The sequence below is a fragment of the Oncorhynchus keta genome, unplaced genomic scaffold (genome assembly GCF_023373465.1).
Source record: "Oncorhynchus keta strain PuntledgeMale-10-30-2019 unplaced genomic scaffold, Oket_V2 Un_contig_1006_pilon_pilon, whole genome shotgun sequence".
Taxonomy (NCBI): Eukaryota; Metazoa; Chordata; class Actinopteri; order Salmoniformes; family Salmonidae; genus Oncorhynchus; species Oncorhynchus keta.
In genome coordinates, this window is record NW_026277003.1 from 351,838 (window position 1) to 374,050 (window position 22,213).

The 22,213-nt window shown below is 43.2% G+C and overlaps 1 protein-coding gene across 1 annotated transcript in view; it reads left to right on the forward strand.

The window, feature by feature from the left end:
- hgfa (hepatocyte growth factor a) overlaps positions 1-22,213 on the forward strand; it is a 45,959-nt gene that overhangs the window by 14,347 nt on the left and 9,399 nt on the right. The window contains exons 5-13 of the mRNA XM_052500230.1: positions 218-360; positions 999-1,119; positions 1,611-1,729; positions 7,892-8,057; positions 8,222-8,355; positions 12,899-12,992; positions 16,030-16,151; positions 18,138-18,173; positions 18,491-18,605. Of these exons, the coding sequence (XP_052356190.1) occupies positions 218-360; positions 999-1,119; positions 1,611-1,729; positions 7,892-8,057; positions 8,222-8,355; positions 12,899-12,992; positions 16,030-16,151; positions 18,138-18,173; positions 18,491-18,605 (1,050 nt within the window). The remainder of the gene's footprint in view (positions 1-217; positions 361-998; positions 1,120-1,610; positions 1,730-7,891; positions 8,058-8,221; positions 8,356-12,898; positions 12,993-16,029; positions 16,152-18,137; positions 18,174-18,490; positions 18,606-22,213) is intronic.

Genomic DNA, 22,213 nt, shown 5'->3' on the forward strand with positions numbered 1-22,213 from the left:
TGTCTTTGTTTTTGGCTCAGTTTTTAGCATGCTAGCCTTCGGAGCTAAGGGCCCCCAATTCACGTCAATATCTAAGAGAAACCTACAGAAATCCCATCTTAAACAAAATGAAGTTCTACAACTTTATGAGTCCTAAAACAGAAACTCGTGCTTGTCACACACATTTGGTCATTCCCACTTTATGCTTAGTAGTGTTTTTCTCCACACTTTCCCACAGCTTTCAGCCGGCGAGACTAGGCAAGAAGGACCTGAACGGGAACTTCTGCCGTAACCCCAAGAACGAGAGCAGTGGGCCCTGGTGTTTCACTACAGACCCAGAGGTCAGGCACCAAGAGTGTGGCCTTCCTCAGTGCTCCCAAGGTAACACCTCAACCAGCAGTGTCCAATTACACGTTGGGGCCAGTTTCCCAGACACAGGTTAAGCCTAGTGCTGGATTTAAGAGCACTTTCAATTGAGATTATCTTTAGTCTAGGACTAGGCTTAATCTGTGCTTGGAAAAATGGCCCTTTGGTTTGCCCAACATAGACATCTTTGAAATGTCAATGATATGTCATTTACTGGAGTGAAGCTGATTTGTTGTCGAAAAGCAGCCATGTTTTTGGAAGGTTTTTTCAACTGAACTCTGCTTGCTAATAGTGTACCACTACAGTCTGATAACAACCCTCTGTTATCCCGATAACGACCTAGAAAAACATATCTTGTGCTCTTGTAGCCGAACAAGAATGTTGTTTTTGACGCACCAGGGAATACCAATTCACCACCGTGTCAAGAAATGTTTAGTATGCTAGTATCTTAGTTCTCATTGAATATTGTACAAAGATTGAGAGATGCATGTTAGCATGTTGCTAACATTATTAAAGTGATCAACTTTACAATAAGATAAAAGTCAGACTGTTATTTAGTCATCTTTAATCGTGTTTCCCTTTTTAATATAGTGTCAAAATATGTTCTATGCCATTGTGGGAAGGTTGTGCTAACGTTGTTTTTGTGTTTGCAGTGGAGTGTATGAGGTGTAACGGGGAAGACTACAAAGGGCCGATGGATCACACAGAGAGTGGGAAGGAGTGTCAGAGATGGGATTCATCCAAGCCCCACAGACACCCCTACCAACCTAAAAAGTGAGTAAGGAAACCCATAGCCTTATGTATTTATAGCACAGTAAGTTATGGCTAACGTTACTTACTTTTAAATTAATTACTCCTTTTTATTACTTCAAAGTAAATTGTTTGTGATCTTTGGATTAGCCCACTGCTGTTAGTTAGTCAACCTTCTGTATGTAGTGAATGTGGTGAAGGTCTGTGGATGAATGTATACTCAGACCAACCACACTGCAGTCCCTCATCAAGTTCTACACACACACACACACACACACACACACACACACACACACACACACACACACACACACACACACACACACACACACACACACACACACACACACACACACACACACACACACACACACACACACACACACACACACACACACACACACACACCCTACACAGCTGCACAAACGCTCCCTCTATCCTAATACACAGGAGATGAACCCATGTAGCATAACTCTCTCTGTCTCTTTCATATTTTTTCCCGTCTTTCTTCACAGGTACCCTGATAAAGGGCTGAATGACAACTACTGTCGGAATCCGGACAACCGTTTGCGTCCGTGGTGTTACACCATGGACCCACAAACACCCTGGGAGTACTGCAACATCAGTGTGTGTGGTGAGTGTGTGCACTTTCTACTGTCTTCCTCTTTTTCCCAAATAGTGAAATGTCTAATGTCTAATGACTGTCTAATGATACTGGTATGGCATACCAACGCTTAGAGTGTGGAAGGACAGACATGTTAGATAATCAGTCTGGTTTTGTGGTCTCAGCATATTGTTCTGTTGGGCTCTGTTGTGTTGTGTTCTGTTGGGTTGTATTGTGTTGGGTCGAGGTGGAGCAGGAAGCACTCACATAGTAACGAAGAATAGTGGATGGTACACATTTTCCTACACACACACACCTCGTCCGGATCCTCATTAATGCGATGTCACTGCTCCCTCTATGAGAGAGGGGCCCCCTGTCCCTCCCAATACTTCACCATTCTCTCACACACATTCCCTATTCCCTTTCAATAAACCACAGTGAGAGAAAAAAGTATTTGTTCCCCTGCTGATTTTGTATGTTTGCCCACTGACAAAGAAATGATCAGTCTATAATTTTAATGGTCGGTTTATTTGAACAGTGAGAGACAGAATAACAACAACAAAAAATCCAGAAAAACGCATGTCAAAAATGTTAAAAATGGATTTGCTTTTTAATGAGGGAAATAAGTATTTGACCCCTCTGCAAAACATGACTTAGTACTTGGTGGCAAAACCCTTGTTGGCAATCACAGAGGTCAGACGTTTCTTGTAGTTGGCCACCAGGTTTGCACACATCTCAGGAGGGATTTTGTCCCACTCCTCTTTGCAGATCTTCTCCAAGTCATTAAGATTTCGAGGCTGACGTTTGGCAACTCAAACCTTCAGCTCCCTCCACAGATTTTCTATGGGATTAAGGTCTGGAGACTGGCTAGGCCACTCCAGGACCTTAATGTGCTTCTTCTTGAGCCACTCCTTTGTTGCCTTGGAATACCCATCCATGACCCATTTTCAATGCCCTGGCAGAGGGAAGGAGGTTCTCACCCAAGATTTGACGGTACATGGCCCGTCCATCGTCCCTTTGATGCGGTGAAGTTGTCCTGTCCCCTTAGCAGAAAAACACCCCCAAAGCATAATGTTTCGACCTCCATGTTTGACGGTGGGGATGGTGTTCTTGGGGTCATAGGCAGCATTCCTCCTCCTCCAAACATGGCGAGTTGAGTTGATGCCAAAGAGCTACATTTTGGTCTCATCTGACCACAACACTTTCACCCAGTTGTCCTCTGAATCATTCAGATGTTCATTGGCACACTTCAGACGGGCATGTATATGTGCTTTCTTGAGCAGGGGGGCCTTGCAGCGCTGCAGGATTTCCCTCCTTCACGGCGTAGTGTGTTACCAATTGTTTTCTTGGTGACTATGGTCCCAGCTGCCTTGAGATCATTGACAAAATCCTCCCATTTAGTTCTGGGCTGATTCCTTACCGTTCTCATGATCATTGCAACTCCACGAGGTGAGATCTTGCATGGAGCCCCAGGCCGAGGGAGATTGACAGTTATTTTGTGTTTCTTCCATTTGCGAACAATCGCACCAACTGTTGTCACCTTCTCACCAAGCAGCTTGGCGATGGTCTTGTAGCCCATTCCAGCCTACAATCTTGTCCCTGACATCCTTGGAGAGCTCTTTGGTCTTGGCCATGGTGGAGAGTTTGGAATCTGATTGATTGCTTCTGTGGACAGGTGTCTTTTATACAGGTAACAAACTGAGATTAGGAGCACTCCCTTTAAGAGTGCGCTCATAATCTCAGCTCGTTACCTGTATAAAAGATACCTGGGAGCCAGAAATCTTTCTGATTGAGAGGGGGTCAAATACTTATTTCCCTCATTAAAATGCAAATCAATTTCTAACATTTTTGACATGCTTTTTTCTGGATTTTGTTGTTGTTATTCTGTATCTCACTGTTCAAATAAACCTACCATTAAAATTATAGACTGATCATATCTTTGTCAGTGGGCAAATGTACAAAATCAGCAGGGGATCAAATACTTTTTTCCCTCACTGTATATATGCCCATACAACTTCACTGAACAAACCATAATCTCCCCCATTAGTCCTTCCTAGCAGTGGAATAGAATACGAGACTCCCACAGAATTCAATAGAACTCTTCAATATTTCAATGTATTTATCTGTATGGGGATTCTACTGTGATCAGAGGGGAAGAGAGTGGACCACACTGAGTCTGTAGAGGGGCTTTCTAACTTTATTTAACCAGGAAAGAGCCTTGAGGTTAGAAACCTCTTTTGCGAGGGCAACCACTGTGATTGAAGTGGTGGTTTTAGGGAGGTCCGAGTAGTGGTTTTGAGAGTGCCAAAGTTTTTTTTGGTAGAGGGGCCACAATGGTGGTTTGGGGGGATAACGAGATAAGTATAGGAGCCTTCCAAAGGAGACAGGGAGAGGCTTTGTTTGGGATATTTAGTGTTTCATGTGTCTCTAAGCTGAAAGCTATTTACCTCAGAGTGAGGACAAGTGGGCTGTATTTGTCAACTGCAGGGGAGGGAGAGTTTGACTGTTTAAAACGCTCATTTCAGACCACTCAAACACAACAAAGCACTAGGAAACTTTTGTTATTGGTCAAATACTAACTTCCACTTCAAATTTTTACTAAGGCTGGGTTTACACAGGCAGCTTAATTCTGATCTTTTTCCACTAATTGGTATTTTCACCAGTCAGATCAGCTCCTTTTGCCAATAATTGGGCAAAAGATCACAATTGGGTTGCTTGTGTAAACTCATCCTTAGTCATGCATTGATGTCAATGGAAGACTAACTAGAAATTTCACTTTAAGTGTAAATTATGATTCACCCTTATGAAATATATTAACTGTAGGGGAGTAGCCAAAACGGATCAATAGCTACTGACACAGATAGTTCCAATAGATTGGGAGGCATTGGGAGTAATGTTCATCATCGTTATCAACAGAACACACAGGCGCCACAGTTGTAACACCATGGATGCTGAAACCATAACAGATTGTCAGAAGTGTTGTAGAAAGCAAGGTCCATTGAAACCCTGGCACTACAACTGAGGACTTGACTAGATGGGGGGATGAGAGGGCGTGCTAGTGTGTTGGGGGGTTGGCTGTTTGTGTGTGTGCCTGCATACTTGCATGTGCGTGACATGACATTGTGTGTGTGTGTGTGTGTGTGTGTGTGTGTGTGTGTGTGTGTGTGTGTGTGTGTGTGTGTGTGTGTGTGTGTGTGTGTGTGTGTGTGTGTGTGTGTGTGTGTGTGTGTGTGTGTGTGTGTGTGTGTGTGTGTGTGTGTGTGATGAGAAAGAGGATAGAAACCACTTTTAGACAGTTTGATATTCTTCATCCAAAGGGATGTTCAACACTGACCTTGAGCCCACGGCCCCGCTCGGCTGAGGGCCGTGATTTACAACCGGGGAGTAAAAAATTATTTGTCCAGATGGATTCTGCGCTGCCTAACCTGTAGATAACAAAGGTGACCCGACGTTAGATGCCGGCATGCATTACATCAAGCCAAAAGAACATCCTCCTTCTGTCCTCCTCTCCAAACATTCCCTTCCTTTTTTTTCTGTTCGCGGCTCATTTCTCAAACAGTATAGAAGCACAAATCCCACAAATCCGGAGGGGTTGCAGAAATTCCGACAAATCCGTCCCTGTACACTGTAACATGAAAAAGCGGAGTTCAGAGATTTTTCGGGATCGTTTTTTGGAGGCCAGAGGGCCAGGAAGCCTTGTTAAGCAGGCTGAATGCAGGGTTGTTTGGCTTGGCGGTGAGTAGCACATCCATCAGCCCTTCGTTATAGTAACCCACCCTTACAGTCACACATGTAAGAGGCCAAGCTACCCAAGCAATAGGGATCTAGCTAGGCTCAACCCACACATGCATGTTCCTCCTGCCAAAACCTGGTATGGTACACTGTACACCATGAAGGAGGCCAGTACAGTATAGGATAGAGGGGATTCGCAGATTCTAGATAGTAGATATTAACTTTTTGTAGCCTTTTGTAGAGCTTTGAGAGCTATGTTTGAAAAGTACTTAAGTATTTTAGTACTTAACGGAGAAAGATATTAGATACCCAAACGAAACCTGTCTAAACTCTCCCAAAAATCTGTTGGATATCAGAAACTCAGATTGTCAGATACTCTTCATCTGTTTTTATAACCACTTTGTCCTGACACTCAGATATGTGATACCCAATACCTTATAACCTACCCTGGCTGTCCAGTCTGTTTGTGCAATTAGCCTAGTACTCTATGTGTTCGTTTATTGAATGGCATGACAGAGATAGAAGAGTTGGCTACAGCCCATTCCCATTAGTCTCATAATGTCAGTCTGTGGTCTGTTGTAGTGTTGGTTTCGGTATATCTCGTGGTGGGGCACCACTGTTTCGGATAAATAGACAGATTATAGACCATACAGTACTACAGATGTAGGCTGTTAATTTGATCACTCTTATTTTACTTAAGTAGATCACAAACCTCTGCATTTTCCTGCACCGTGGAAAATGCAGAGGTTTGTGATTTACATAAGTTCAATGAAATCTTGCACACACAGTATATTAACAGTATTGCACTTTTCATCTTTTTTCAGCAAACGTTTACCCAGCTAATAGCTCAACAGGATTATTTTGCTTCGATAATGCTGGTCAAATTAAGATCCAACATCTGTACTGACTGTTTATGATCATTTGTCTCTAGGCTAAACATGACCCATTCTCTGAGATTCATCTTTCTTTTCCCTCTCTTCTTTATCCCTCCTTCCTGCCTCTCTCTCTCCCTCCTGCCTTATTTGTCTGGTTTCTCTCTCTCTCTCCCTGCTGCCTTCTCTGTCTGGTTTCTCTCTCTCTCCCTGCTGCCTTCTCTGTCTGGTTTCTCTCTCTCCCTCCTGTCTTCTCTGTCTGGTGTCTCTCTCTCCCTCCTGTCTTCTCTGTCTGGTTTCTCCATCTCTCTCCCTCCTGTCTTCTCTGTCTGGTTTCTCCATCTCTCCCTGCTGCCTTCTCTGTCTGGTTTCTCTCTCTCCCTCCTGCCTTCTCTGTCTGGTTTCTCTCTCTCCCTCCTGCCTTCTCTGTCTGGTTTCTCTCTCTCCCTCCTGCCTTCTCTGTCTGGTTTCTCTCTCTCCCTCCTGCCTTCTTTGTCTGGTTTCTCTCTCTCCCTCCTGCCTTCTTTGTCTGGTTTCTCTCTCTCCCTCCTGCCTTCTCTGTCTGGTTTCTCTCTCTCCCTCCTGCCTTCTCTGTCTGGTTTCTCTCTCTCCCTCCTGCCTTCTCTGTCTGGTTTCTCTCTCTCCCTCCTGCCTTCTCTGTCTGGTTTCTCTCTCTCCCTCCTGCCTTCTTTGTCTGGTTTCTCTCTCTCCCTCCTGCCTTCTCTTGTCTGGTTTCTCTCTCTCCCTCCTGCCTTCTTTGTCTGGTTTCTCTCTCTCCCTCCTGCCTTCTTTGTCTGGTTTCTCTCTCTCCCTCCTGCCTTCTCTGTCTGGTTTCTCTCTCTCCCTCCTGCCTTCTCTGTCTGGTTTCTCTCTCTCCCTCCTGCCTTCTTTGTCTGGTTTCTCTCTCTCCCTCCTGCCTTCTTTGTCTGGTTTCTCTCTCTCCCTCCTGCCTTCTTTGTCTGGTTTCTCTCTCTCCCTGCTGCCTTCTTTGTCTGGTTTCTCTCTCTCTCCCTCCTGCCTTCTTTGTCTGGTTTTTCTCTCTCTCCCTGCTGCCTTCTTTGTCTGGTCCTGCCATTCAATACCCCTCCTGCCTTCTTTGTCTGGTTTCTCTCTCTCCCTCCTGCCTTCTCTGTCTGGTTTCTCTCTCTCCCTCCTGCCTTCTTTGTCTGGTTTCTCTCTCTCTCCCTCCTGCCTTCTTTGTCTGGTTTCTCTCTCTCTCCCTGCTGCCTTCTCTGTCTGGTTTCTCTCTCTCCCTCCTGCCTTCTTTGTCTGGTCTCTCTCTCTCCCTCCTGCCTTCTCTGTCTGGTTTCTCTCTCTCCCTCCTGCCTTCTTTGTCTGGTTTCTCTCTCTCCCTCCTGTCTTCTCTGTCTGGTTTCTCTCTCTCTCCCTGCTGCCTTCTCTGTCTGGTTTCTCCCCTGTCAACCTCTTTACATTCTATATTCTTCTTTCTGTCTATCATCTTATCTATCACTCATCTCTCATCCTAAATCCTCTTTCTCTCTCTCTCTTGTCCCTATACCCACCCCCTCTCTCTGTTTTCATCCCTCTCTCTCTCAACTTCTTCTTCTTCTCCCCCTCTCTGTCTCAGACCCAGGTAATGACTCTGATGTGGATGCTACATCGTCGTGTTTCAGGGAGCAGGGACAGAGTTACCATGGTACTGTGAGCGTCACCCCATCGGGCGTCACATGTCAACGCTGGGACTCCCAGTTCCCCCATAACCACACCTACAGCCCGCAGAACTACAAGTGCAAGTAAGTGATGCCATTCAATACCCACATGGGTTTTCTTTTGTGTCTGTCACTGGTATGAGAAATATAGGGAAACGGACACATACAGTGATATTATTACGTACAGTAAGTCCACGTGGGAAGCAGCTATTTAACCGGTGTGTACGTATCTCTCTCTTACATCACAGAGACCTGAGAGAGAACTACTGTCGGAACCCAGATGGTGCAGAGATCCCATGGTGCTTCACTACAGATCCTAACCAGAGACGAGCCTTCTGCACCCATATACCCCGGTGTGAGACAGAGAACATCGACACAGAAGGTGAGACACCGTTTTGTTTTCCACATGCTCCTCCAACCCGGCACCGAAAGACTTTGATGGAAGGACTATTGTGTTGAGCATGCCAATTATTGATTCTACTGAGACACAACACCACACAGCAGACTGGCCCCATGCAATACATTAGAACCATCACCACCTTTATTCACTTAGTACACCCAGAATTACATGTTGTGTTATGGTTCTCCCACAGTAAACAGACTGAATAGACATCAACATTTATGTTAATAATAATATTGAATTTACAAAAATCCACATGCAGTATGTACACATTAATCAGCAAAAAAATGTATATACATTTGAAGTCGGAAGTTTACATACACCTCAGGCAAATACATTTAAACTCAGTTTTTCACAATTCCTGACATTTTGTCCTAGTAAAATGTTTTGGTCTTACGTCAGTTAGGATCACCACTTTATTTTAAGAATGTGAAATGTCAGAAAATAGGAGAGAGTGATTTATTTCAGCTTTTATTTCTTTCATCACATTCCCAGTGGGTCAGAAGTTTACATACACTCAATTAGTATTTGGTAGCATTGCCTTTAAATTGTTTAACTTGGGTTAAACGTTTCGGATAGCCTTCCACAAGCTTCCCACAGTAAGTTGGATGAATTTTGGCCCATTCCTCCTGACAGAACTGGTGTAACTGAGTCAGGTTTGTAAGGCCTCCTTGCTCGCACACGCTTTTTCAGTTCTGCCCACATATTTTCTATAGGATTGAGGTCAGGGCTTTGTGATGGCCATTCCAATACCTTGACTTTGTTGTCCTTAAGCCATTTTGCCACAACTTTGGAAGTATTTTTGGGGTCATTGTCCATTTGGAAGACCCATTTGCGACCAAGCTTTAACTTCATGACTGATGTCTTGAGATGTTGCTTCAAAATATCCACATAAATATCCATGATGCCATATATTTTGTGAAGTGCACCAGTCCCTCCTGCAGCAAAGCACCACCACAACATGATGCTGCCACCCCCGTGCTTCACGTTTCGGATGGTGTTCTTCGGCTTGCAAGTCGCTCCCTTTTTCCTCTAAACATAACGATGGTCATTATGGCCAAACAGTTCTATTTTGTTTCATCAGAACAGAGGACATTTCTCCAAAAAGTACGATCTTTGTCCCCATGTGCAGTTGCAAACCGTAGTCTGACTTTTTTATGGCGGTTTTGGAGCAGTAGCTTCTTCCTTGCTGAGCGGCCTTTCAGGTTATGTCGATAGGTACAAAAGGATCTATATCCACAGTAAAACGAGTCCTATGTTTCCTCCAGCATCTTCACAAGGTACTTTGCTGTTGTTCTGGGATTGATTTGCACCTTTCGTACCAAAGTACGTTCATCTCTAGGAGACAGAACGCGTCTCTTTCCTGAGTGGTATGACGGCTGCTTGGTCTCATGATGTTTATACTTGCGTACCATTATTTCTACAGATGAACGTGGTACATTCAGGTGTTTGGAAATTGCTCCCAAAGGATCAACCAGACTTGAGGAGGTCTACTTTTTGTTTCTGAGGTCTTGGCTGATTTCTTTTGATTTTCCATTATGTCAAGCAAAGAGGCACTGAGTTTGAAGGTAGGCCTTGAAATATATCCACAGGTACACGTCCAATTAGCCTATCAGAAGCTTCTAAAGCCATGACACCATTTTCTGGAATTTTCCAAGCTGTTTAAAGGCACAGTCAACTTAGTGTATGTAAACCTCTGACCCACTGGAATTGTGATGCATTGAATTATAAGTGAAATAATCTTTGTAAACAATTGTTGGAAAAATTACTTGTGTCATGCACAAAGTAGATGTCTTAACAGACTTGTCAAAACTATAGTTTGTTAACAAGACATTTGTGGAGACACCCTGTTTGAAAAACTGAGTTGTAATATCCAATCCTAGTAAATGTAAACTTCCGACTTCAACTGGTCATGGTACGAATGTTTGAACAAATAGGTACTGTACTATCTGAATCCCACCTAGATATCCGTGTAATCAGATGTATGGCTGCTATGTGCTGTATTTGCACACTTGACCTCTAAACTTCAGCAGCAATATATTGAGAAGACAGCTGTGGTCGTCTACTGAAACAGACAATCTGGCAAATTCTTTGACCAGTTTTTTTGGTTTGTTTGCCTGGTTACAAATTCACTTTTCCTCAAGTTCAGTGTGTCAGAAACAACAAATGGTCAGTCAGCTTCAACATTTCTCTATGGGGGTGCATACATGTCTATGGTTCAATTTCAAAGACTCTTTTCTTGTATATATCAATGATGTTGCTCTTGCTGCGTTAAACATTCCCTGATCCACCTGGGGGAGAAATCTTCCTGACTCATTTATTCCTTTTGGCCCGTCATTGACACTGTGTATAACCTCAAACAGTTCAAATACAGCACTCCTTCCGTGGCCTCCAACTGCTCTTAAACGAGTAAAACCAAATGCATTTTTTAACGATGGCATCTGCATTCAGAATGTTGACTAGTTGTCACCACCCATGGTTCCAACCTTGAATATGTGGACATCTATAAGTACCTAGGTGTCTGGCTAGACTGCAAACTTTGCTTCAGACTCACATCAAACATCTCCAACAAAAAATCAAATCCAGAGTCGGCTTTTTTTGAAAAGCACTCCTTCACTCACTGTGGGTAAAGCTTACCCTAGTAAAACTGCTATCCCCGTCCTCGACGTTTGGGATGTCATCTACAAAATGGCTTCCAACACTTATCTCAATAAGCAAACTGGATGGCAGTCTATGTGTTTTATTTTTCTCTCTATCTCTGTCTGTCCCAGTGCCATCCGTTTTGTCACTAAAGCACCTTATACCACCCACCACTGCGACTTGTATGCTCTAGTCGGCTGGCCCTCACTACATATTCGTCTGCCAGACCCATGGCAGGTCATTTACAAGTCCATGCTAGGTAAAGACCAGCCTTATCTCAGTTCACTGTCACGATGGGCAAACCCATCATAGCACAGGTACAGTAAAGGTGTATCATTACACATCATCTTACCAGCAAGCCAACTGGAACTGTATTCTCAATCCATATTCACATGAGAAAAGTAAAACTATGGGTTCAAGCTGCCTGTGAAGAACGACATTTTTCGCTCAAATTGAGACTTTTTTCCTCATGAACTTTTATTCAGTATTTCCAGCAGCTTAGAGAAAATCCCAGCTGTACATGAATAGTATTTAAGGTAAAAGCAAACCCTTTTTCAGACAGGAAATCATTCCCATACTGTTTTTTCTGTTTTTATTTATTTACTTTTCTGCTCTTTGCACACCAATACGGGCTTCTACCTAGAACAAGTACATGCCCTGGAGGGGTGTATAGTCTGCCCCCTCTCCACATCTGATCTATCACAGGTCCAGTGTTAATCTATCAAAATTGTATGCTAAAGCCATACCTCCTCTGCCTTTTGCACAATGCTGTTTAGACTGCCCATTTTTTCTACAGTGTTATTGACTTGCAGATTGACCCATGTGAACTTGTGTTGCATTCAATGCAGATCAAAGCCAATCTTGGCCAGGTCCAGTGGGAAAAATGAGAACTTGTTCTCGCACAAGGTAGGGGTTAAAAAATGGTGAAATAAAATAAAGTTTGTTAACAAGACATTTGTGGAGTGTTTGAAAAACGAGTTGTAATGACTCCAACCTAGTAAATGTAAACTTCCGACTTCAACTGTATGTGCATGGTACCAGAATGTTTAAACAATATACTGTATGCTATGTGAATGACTAGATATGTGGTGTAATCAGATGTATGGCTGCTATGTACTGTATTTGCAATTGACCTCTAAACTTCAGCAGCAATATATTGAGAATGAGCTGTGGTCTATGTGCACTGAAACAGACGACTGGCATTCTTTTGGCCATGTTTGGTTTTGGTTTGTTTGCCCTACAAATTCATTTTCCTCAAATTACAAGAAGAAACAACAAATGGTCAGACAGCAATTCAAAGTTTGCTGGAATTCTCTCTCACTCATACATGTCTATGCTTGCATTTCAAAAGAGCTTTCTGGAGGAAAAGAGACTGCTTGGTCACTACAGGTACCTCTGGTTCCGCTTGCAACAGCCGATATGGGGAGAAATCTACCTGGCTCTTTTATTCCATTTGGGAACCACCAATTATAGATTGGCACAACATGTTAAATAAATCCAAACCACAAATGTGAGCCCGTTTCAACGTGATTTTTTACGATGGCATCAATATCAGAATGTTGTCAAGTGGACCTACGCACAAAAACATGTTGATTCAATGTACAATTGTAAGGCAACCAGCTGCAATAGGATTGTGAGTTTTGCTCAACAACATTTCTGTTGAACAAACTAACAATCCTATTGCAGCTGGTAGCCTACCAATTTTAGGTTGAATCAACACGTTTTGTTCTACACTGTGGGTATAGCTGTGTGTGTGCGTACGTTCGTGTCTGTGGGAGAGAGCGAAAGAGACTGTAGATGGTTATCTCAATAAACCACATATAGGGTCGGTTTAAGACTACTCCGTGTTTTATTTTCTCCTTCTCTCTATCTCTGTCTGTCCCAGATTGTTATGAGGACAATGGAGGGAATTACACAGGCAATTTATCCAAGACCAGATCAGGAATTCCCTGCGGACTCTGGGCAAATCATAGCAACAGGTACAGTAAACCTCATACATTACACACACTTACCAGCTACACACAACTGGAACTTACCTCTCAATCCATATTCACATGAGAACAAGTAAAACTATGGGTTCAAGCAATGTATGGGAAGGTTTCGTTGACATTTTTTCAAATTGTCTGTCTTTTTCGATGAACTGTTTATTGACGAGGTATTTCCCGTTGCTTAGAGAAAATCCCCTTGTAAATGAATATATTTAAGCCGTGAAAACAAACAACGACAGGAAATCAGGGGCCCCACCCGGGTCAGTTCTGGGCCTGCTATTATTTTTCTAGCTGACAGAGAGGAAGCCTTACGGTGCTTCCAGAACTTCTAGAACAAGCCACCCTGGAGGGGTGTATAGTCTGCCCCTCTCTCCACATCCGTGTGCCCCCATGCTAAAGTACCATAGCTAACGTTGGCCCTGGCTGTTAGAAATGCTGCATTTAAAGGAATTTAAAAGCCAAAATGGCAGCGACAGATGGACATGTGCCAGAGCTGACCCGTGACCCCAGGAAGTGCTTCCTCGGCCCGGCAGATCAAAGCCAATCAGCTTCCCTCCTGGGCCCGCATCTACAGTCTGCCCTCGCACAAGGTCAAGGGGTCGGTGCAGAAAAATGGCGTAAAGGTTACAGCTTGTTTAACATTGGTGGGGGAAGTGAAATTATCTTCACACTGGCTGACAAATCGGTTCCCCCTCTCCTCACATTGTGTTTGTCTCAGGGTACCAGTCAATCCTGATCCAAGCACTCCAACAAATTGATCACATCTAAAGATATTCCAATTATTTGAATGTATGAAACTGAAGGACTGGAATTGCTGTTTCAACAAGACTACCGAAGGCATCTTTAGGCTCGGTTTAGTCTATGTGCAGTGAAGTATACGACCAGATCTTGAGTCCACGTGTACAGTGTTTGGACTGTATCTTTGAGTTGAGTCTGTAGCTTCTTCCTTGTGATTGCTGGGATTGCATACTTTAATATTCCCCGGAGCACTCTCCACAAAACTGCTTTGCTTCCTTGTAAGGCCTCTGCATAGCTGGAACTCTGAGGATTCACTGCCCTGAAAGTAACAGCTGAGTCAAAGTTTCCAACCTGAATGCAGTTATGGCGTCAGACTTTTCCATGTGTATCTACAGTATGTGTCAGTATATGTGTATCTACAGTATGTGTCTCTGTGTGTGTGTGTGCGTGTCTACATACAGTATATGTGTATCTACAGTATGTGTCTCTGTGTGTATGTGTGTGTGTCTACATACAGTATATGTGTATCTACAGTATGTGTCTCTGTGTGTGTCTACATACAGTATATGTGTATCTACAGTATGTGTCTCTGTGTGTATGTGTCTCTGTGTGTGTCTACATACAGTATATGTGTATCTACAGTATGTGTCTCTGTGTGTATGTGTCTCTGTGTGTGTCTACATACAGTATATGTGTATCTACAGTATGTGTCTCTGTGTGTATGTGTGTGTGTCTACATACAGTATATGTGTATCTACAGTATGTGTCTCTGTGTGTATGTGTGAGTGTCTACATACAGTATATGTGTATCTACAGTATGTGTCTCTGTGTGTATGTGTGTGTGTCTACATACAGTATATGTGTATCTACAGTATGTGTCTCTGTGTGTGTGTGTGTGTCTACATACAGTATATGTGTATCTACAGTATGTGTCTCTGTGTGTGTGTGATATGTGTCTACATACAGTATATGTGTATCTACAGTATGTGTCTCTGTGTGTATGTATGTGTCTCTGTGTGTATGTGTGTGTGTCTACATACAGTATATGTGTATCTACAGTATGTGTCTCTGTGTGTATGTGTGTGTGTGTCTACATACAGTATATGTGTATCTACAGTATGTGTCTCTGTGTGTATGTGTCTCTGTGTGTGTCTACATACAGTATATGTGTATCTACAGTATGTGTCTCTGTGTGTATGTGTCTCTGTGTGTGTCTACATACAGTATATGTGTATCTACAGTATGTGTCTCTGTGTGTATGTGTGCGTGTCTACATACAGTATATGTGTATCTACAGTATGTGTCTCTGTGTGTATGTGTGCGTGTCTACATACAGTATATGTGTATCTACAGTATGTGTCTCTGTGTGTATGTGTGCGTGTCTACATACAGTATATGTGTATCTACAGTATGTGTCTCTGTGTGTATGTGTGTGTGTCTACATACAGTATATGTGTATCTACAGTATGTGTCTCTGTGTGTATGTGTGCGTGTCTACATACAGTATATGTGTATCTACAGTATGTGTCTCTGTGTGTATGTGTGTGTCTACATACAGTATATGTGTATCTACAGTATGTGTCTCTGTGTGTATGTGTGTGTGTCTACATACAGTATATGTGTATCTACAGTATGTGTCTCTGTGTGTATGTGTGCGTGTCTACATACAGTATATGTGTATCTACAGTATGTGTCTCTGTGTGTATGTGTGAGTGTCTACATACAGTATATGTGTATCTACAGTATGTGTCTCTGTGTGTATGTGTGTGTGTGTCTACATACAGTATATGTGTATCTACAGTATGTGTCTCTGTGTGTATGTGTGAGTGTCTACATACAGTATATGTGTATCTACAGTATGTGTCTCTGTGTGTATGTGTGCGTGTCTACATACAGTATATGTGTATCTACAGTATGTGTCTCTGTGTGTATGTGTGAGTGTCTACATACAGTATATGTGTATCTACAGTATGTGTCTCTGTGTGTATGTGTGTGTGTCTACATACAGTATATGTGTATCTACAGTATGTGTCTCTGTATCTACAGTATGTGTCTCTGTGTGTATGTGTGCGTGTCTATACAGTATATGTGTATCTACAGTATGTGTCTCTGTATGTGTATGTGTGAGTGTCTACATACAGTATATGTGTATCTACAGTATGTGTCTCTGTGTGTATGTGTATGCAGTGAATCCAGACCAGTGTCTACATACAGTATATGTGTATCTACAGTATGTGTCTCTGTGTGTATGTGCTTATGCATGTGTCCTCATATATGTTGTGTTTTCCAGTGGAGAATCCAGTGTGGGTCTGGAGAGGAACCTGTGCAGGAATCCAGACCAGGATAAGCACGGTCCCTGGTGTCACACTACAGACCCCTCTATCCCATGGGACTACTGCAAGCTCAAACGCTGTAAGAATACAAAACACTGTCTTCATCCAATCTCTGTCTCATCCCCTATACACTCCTACATCTACCCTACCCTTCATCCAACCTACATCGACCCTCCATCTACCCTCAAGCTCTGTAAGAATACAAAACACAGTCTTCATCCAATCTCTGTCTCATCCCCTATACACTCCTACATCGACCCGACATGTCAAGTAATCAATAATGGAGATGGTTGAGTCAGCCATGCTCGTGTGGTGAGTAACATCGTCTTGTGTTTGCTCCCTGAGCTAGTGCCTAGGCTTTAGCTCAGACAGTTAAAATAGTAATGTCGTGCACAGGAGACCTGAGTTCCGACCAGTAGGTCTCATCAGCGGCCCAATCATCAGATGATGCTTCATCTTCAGTTACTGAATGTCCTTTAAGAAAAGTCCAGTGAAAAGTCTAGCTACACTCATAACTCTGTGTTGTTCAATCAATCTTATGGGACATCAACACAGCAATTGATCGCAGTTCCATGAGTGTTACGTACGCCTCTAGGAAGAGGGAACACCCTGATACAACTCCACTCCCCGTGGAGTGAAAGAGGTATGGGACTGTAGGTGCGAGTAAGGATGACAAAGGCAGAGATCAGTACCATTTACAGGGAATTTATTCCATCACACTGATATTTTTGGGAAAAGGGGCTGGACGGAACCAAAGCAAAGAAAGTAAATGTCAAAGCCCCCCCTCTCTCCTATCTAACCGGTCTACCCACTACTAACCTAACTAGCACCACCTGGCGCACTAAGCCAAATTACAGGGGGTGGTCCGCCCAGGTCTTAACCTAGTGTGCATAGACAGAGTATATACTACGGGTATATGTATGCCCTCGAGCCTCTTGCCTAAGCACTCTCAAGGTGCCTTCCCCTTCCCCCCTGGGAACAAAAACTATTTCAATGATCAAAACCACTGCATCCTATTGGCACACACATACCTCAGAATCAGCAGCTACACAATACTTAACCAAACTCTGAGCAACAACTAACACAGAATTTACCCATCAGCTCCCCAGCAACAATCAACACAGGACACAATCAACACAGGACACAATCAACACAGGACACAATCAACACAGGACACAATCCTCTCCCTCAGCTCTATTCTCTCAGCAATCATCTCTCTTCTGAGCAAAAGAACACAGCCTTATATTGCTTCAGAAGGAGTCTGTATTTGAAGACAGCTGTTTCCTGACGAGGGGGCGGGGTCAGCTCTCCAATTAGCAATGGGGGCCGACCAATCAGCTGCTTGGGGGAATTTCAGGAAGCCATCCTGAAACACACACATACATACAAATACACAAACCACAACACAGAAACTGGGGAACATAACAATGAGTAAAACAGCTATCGCTTTGTTTGTGACGTTTCCATTGACGGGATTATTGCACATTTGTAACACTACAATGAATTACGTAGTCTAACGACTGAAATTTGTTGCAAAGCTTCACTTACTCACATCATTTGTTACAGTTATGTTATGGCTTAGTGCAGTGGTTTCACTTAGCTAGCTGGCACAGAATGGACACACTCTAACTCCCAACAGATGTCGAATCTCATCCAGACCGCTTTTATTATTTGCAAAACCATTCACTGATTCAGAGTTTAGTGATCTGTTTTTGTTGTACCCTATATCATCTTGGCGGACTGTAATCAGTTCACATTGATGGGGAGCTTTTTCAAGTGGCCTCGCGGTTATATCTCTGTAATGTAAACATGTCGATCCGTGAAGTTTTTGGGAGCTTGACTGGAGGAAATATATTTGCTGTGGGTTCAATTCAATATAGCCGCCCAACTGCAATGCAGATAGATGCAGAGATAATTTGAGCTAGGACTAAAAGGTAGGAATAGTTTTGAAGAGGGGAGTTGAGGTTGCGTGCTTTGTATGTTAATGTAGAGTGGGTTCATGTGAAATATATCATGTCCTGTCTTTGTGGTCCGTGTGTTGAATTGTTGAATTGTTTTGTTTCAGGTGATAAGTCTCCGAACATCTCTGCCCACCCAAGAAGTGAGTGTCATATTAATGTAGCATTCTCTTGCTTACTATTCACCTTCTCTCGCTCTCTTTCTCTCTTTCTCTCTCTCTTTCTCTCTTTCTCTTTCTCTCTTTCTCTCTCTCTTTGTATATCTCCCTCTATTCCTAACTTTCTCTTATAGCTGTACAGTTTATTTATTACCAGGGTTCATGCTTGGCTGGATAACTGATCACTCCCGCTGACGTTCAATGTACTGGACCAAGTATACTCTCTTCTTTAGTAATAATAGAAAGTTAAAATATTTCCCCAGAGTCTAACCCAGATGAGTTGTCTTCTCTCTTACCCCAAGGCATCTCTCTCGTGTCTAAGACATCCTGCTTCATTCACAAGACCACCCGGATCGTTGGAGGGGCCCAGGTCCACAAGGCTAAGGATGGTAGCTGGGTTGTCAGCATCCAGAAAGGGTAAGAGCCCTCCTCTACACAGAAACACCACCGCTGAATGCACAGGAACACCCCTACTAAGTGCACAGGAACACCCCTACTGAATGCACAGGAACACCCCTACTGAATGCACAGGAACCCCACAACTGAATGCACAGGAACATCACTACTGAATGCACAAGAACACCACTACGGAATGCGTGACTAACCTGGGTTTGAACCCATGTCTCTTGCGCAGGACAGTGTTAGCCAATAGAGCTAAAAGGCATTAGCTATGGGAGCTAACGTGTCTTAGGTTAGCCAGCTGAGCTGAAGTCTTGGCATTGAGGTCTCAGGCCAAGTGACTCATCACATAAGCATGGTACACCTAGTTTGAGTCTTCTGTCGGTTTGCAAGGAAAACAAGTGCTCCTGCTTTATCATTTTACGCTAAACATTTTTCAGCAAAGTGCCATTTTGTTATTGCTCTGAAGATGAAGTCCTTAAAGTGTATTAGTTTTGGCAGCCCTATGTTTGTGTTAGAACACAGCTGTACACTCTTAGAAAAAAGGGTTCCAAAAAGGTTCTTCAGCTGTCCCCGTAGGAGCACCCTTTTTGGTCCCAGGTACAACCCCTTTGGGTTCCATGTAGAACCCTCTGTGGAAAGGGTTCTACATGGAACCCATAAGGATTCTACCCTGAACCAAAAGTGTTCTACCTGGAACCAAAAAGGGTTCTGCTTCTGAAGAACCCTTTTTAGGTTTTAGATGGCACCTTTTTTTTCTAAGAGTTTAGTGAACTTTGTGGTATGAAAGACTGAACATGTCCATGTGTTGTATGTGCTGTATCTGCATCCTTCTGTTCAAAGACAAATAGAGGAAGACATGAATATAAAAACATTGATGGAAGTTGAAGACTCATGTAACATAGGCATGTTAAACTCGGACACTTGAAAAGAAAATGAAATGATAACAAAAAATAAACCACAGAGACAAAATGATTGGCTGCTGAGCATATGCATTCTTCCATGTTCAAACTACCCATGTTACCGGATACTTCAACATCAGTCAATATAGTTCTGGTACTGGTTTTATTCGCTTTTTGCTCTGGAACCCTTTTCCACCTCTCATTACTTAAAGTTAAACTCTATGTCAGTGGTGACCAAACTTTTTTGAGCCGAGATCACTTTCTGAGTCAAAATGCAGGCTGAGATCTACCCCTCAGATTCAGTTTTAAATTTGACTTTAAAAAACAAAACCCTATTCAACGTGAACCTATTAAAAACAGTCCAAGGAATGCCTTGGAGATCGACCAGTCCAGGGGCGAATTGACCATCTGGCAATTCTGGCAAATGCCACATGGGCTGAACCAGTTTTTGGTCGAAATGGACACATATTATCAAAAATAAAAACAGAAAAAGTGACATGGCCATCGGCCCATGGGCCTGTTTAAAGATTTTTGTGCAATTTATTTTTTATACAGTGGCCCCTTTACCAAGATGGGCCAGCCCGGTTTTCTGATTGGCTGTGCTACGGTCACAAAACTCACATTCAAAGTCAAATGCGGCATCAACAAAGAGACCTGCTCCTCCCCGGGTGAACATTTAGGTGTTTGCCTTAGCACTACCAACTCATCATAAAACTGTGACTATTTGAACCAGCTGTGCAAAAACCAAAATTGTGTTAACTAACCTCCAGACGACTTTCAATGCATTCAACTCTCATTCCGTGGCCTCCAACTGCTCTTAAACGCAAGTAAAACTCAATGCATGCTATTCAACCGATCACTGCCCGCACCTGCTCGCCCGTCCAGCATGACTACTCTGGACGGCTCTGACTTAGAATATGTGGACAACTACAAATACCTAGGTGTCTGGCTAGACTGTAAACTCTCCTTCCAGACTCACATTAAGCATCTCCAATCCAAAATTAAATATAGAATTGGCTTCCTATATCGCAACAAAGCATCCTTCACTCATGCTGCCAAACATACCCTCGTAAAACTGACCATCCTACCGATCCTCGACTTCGGTGATGTCATCTATAAAATAGCCCCCAACACTCTACTCAACTGGATGCGGTCTATCACAGTGCCATCCGTTTTGTCACCAAAGCCCCATACACTACCCACCATTGCGACCTGTACGCTCTCGTTGGTTGGCCCTCGCTTCATATTCGTCGCCAAACCCACTGGCTACAGGTTATCTACAAGTCTCTGCTAGGTAAAGCCCTGCCATATCTCAGCTCACTGGTCACCATAGCAGCACCCACTCGTAGCACGCGCTCCAGCAGGTATATCTCACTGGTCACCCAAAGCCAGTTCCTCCTTTGGTCGTCTTTCCTTCCAGTTCTCTGCTGCCAATGACTGGAACGAACTCCAAAAATCTCTGAAGCTGGAGACTCATATCTCCCTCACTAGCTTTAGGCACCAGCTGTCAGAGCAGCTCACAGATCACTGCACCTGTACATAGCCCATCTGTAAACAGCCCATCTATCTACCTACCTCATCCCCATACAGTATTTATTTATTTATCCTGCTCCTTTGCACCCCAGTATCTCTACTTGCACATTCATCTTCTGCACATCTACCATTCCAGTGTTTAATTGCTATATTGTAATTACTTCACCATGGCCTATTTATTGCCTTAACTCCCTTATCTTACCTCATTTGCACTCACTGTATATAGACTTTTTGTTTTCTTTTGTTCTACTGTATTATTGACTGTATGTTTTGTTTATTCCATGTGTAACTCTGTGTTGTTGTATGTGTCGAATTGCTACACTTTATCTTGGCCAGGTCACAGTTGCAAATGAAAACTTGTTCTCAACTAGCCTACCTGGTTAAATAAAGGTCAAATAAAAAATTAAGCAACATCTCAAGACATCAGTCAGGAAGTTAAAGCTTGGTTGCAAATGGGTCTGCCAAATGAACAATGACCCCAAGCATACTTCCAAAGCTGTGGCAAAATGGCTTAATAAGGACCACAAAGTCAAGGTATTGGAGTGGCCATCACAAAGCCCTGAGCTCAATCCTATAGAAAATATGTGGGCAGAACTGAAAAAGCGTGTGCGAGCAAGGAGGCCTTACAAACCTGACTCAGTTACACCAGTTCTGTCAGGAGGAATGGGCCAAAATTCATCCAACTTACTGTGGGAAGCTTGTGGAAGGCTATCCGAAACGTTTAACCCAAGTTAAACAATTTAAAGGCAATGCTACCAAATACTAATTGAGTGTATGTAAACTTCTGACCCACTGGGAATGTGATGAAAGAAATAAAAGCTGAAAAAAATAATTCTCTCTAAAGTGGTGATCCTAACTGATCTAAGACAGCAAATTGTTACTAGGGTAAAATGTCAGGAATTGTGAAAAACTGAGTTTAAATGTATTTGGCTGAGGTGTATGTAAACTTCTGACTTCAACTGTATGTGTCAGCACTACTGCCTGTGTCTAAGTAGGGTGTGTTGGGTCAGGGTGTAGGGGGTATGGTGTGTTTCTGTATAGCTGGTGGCCCGCCGGGGAGGGGCTGAGTTGGTGACATGCGCAGTGATGTGGGCTGGTGTAGATAAAATACCAGAGACTAATTCTTGTTCATGTCCGGCCCTGGACCTGTCGATCACGATCAACCTTTTGGTGATCTCTGCTCTGTGTTTA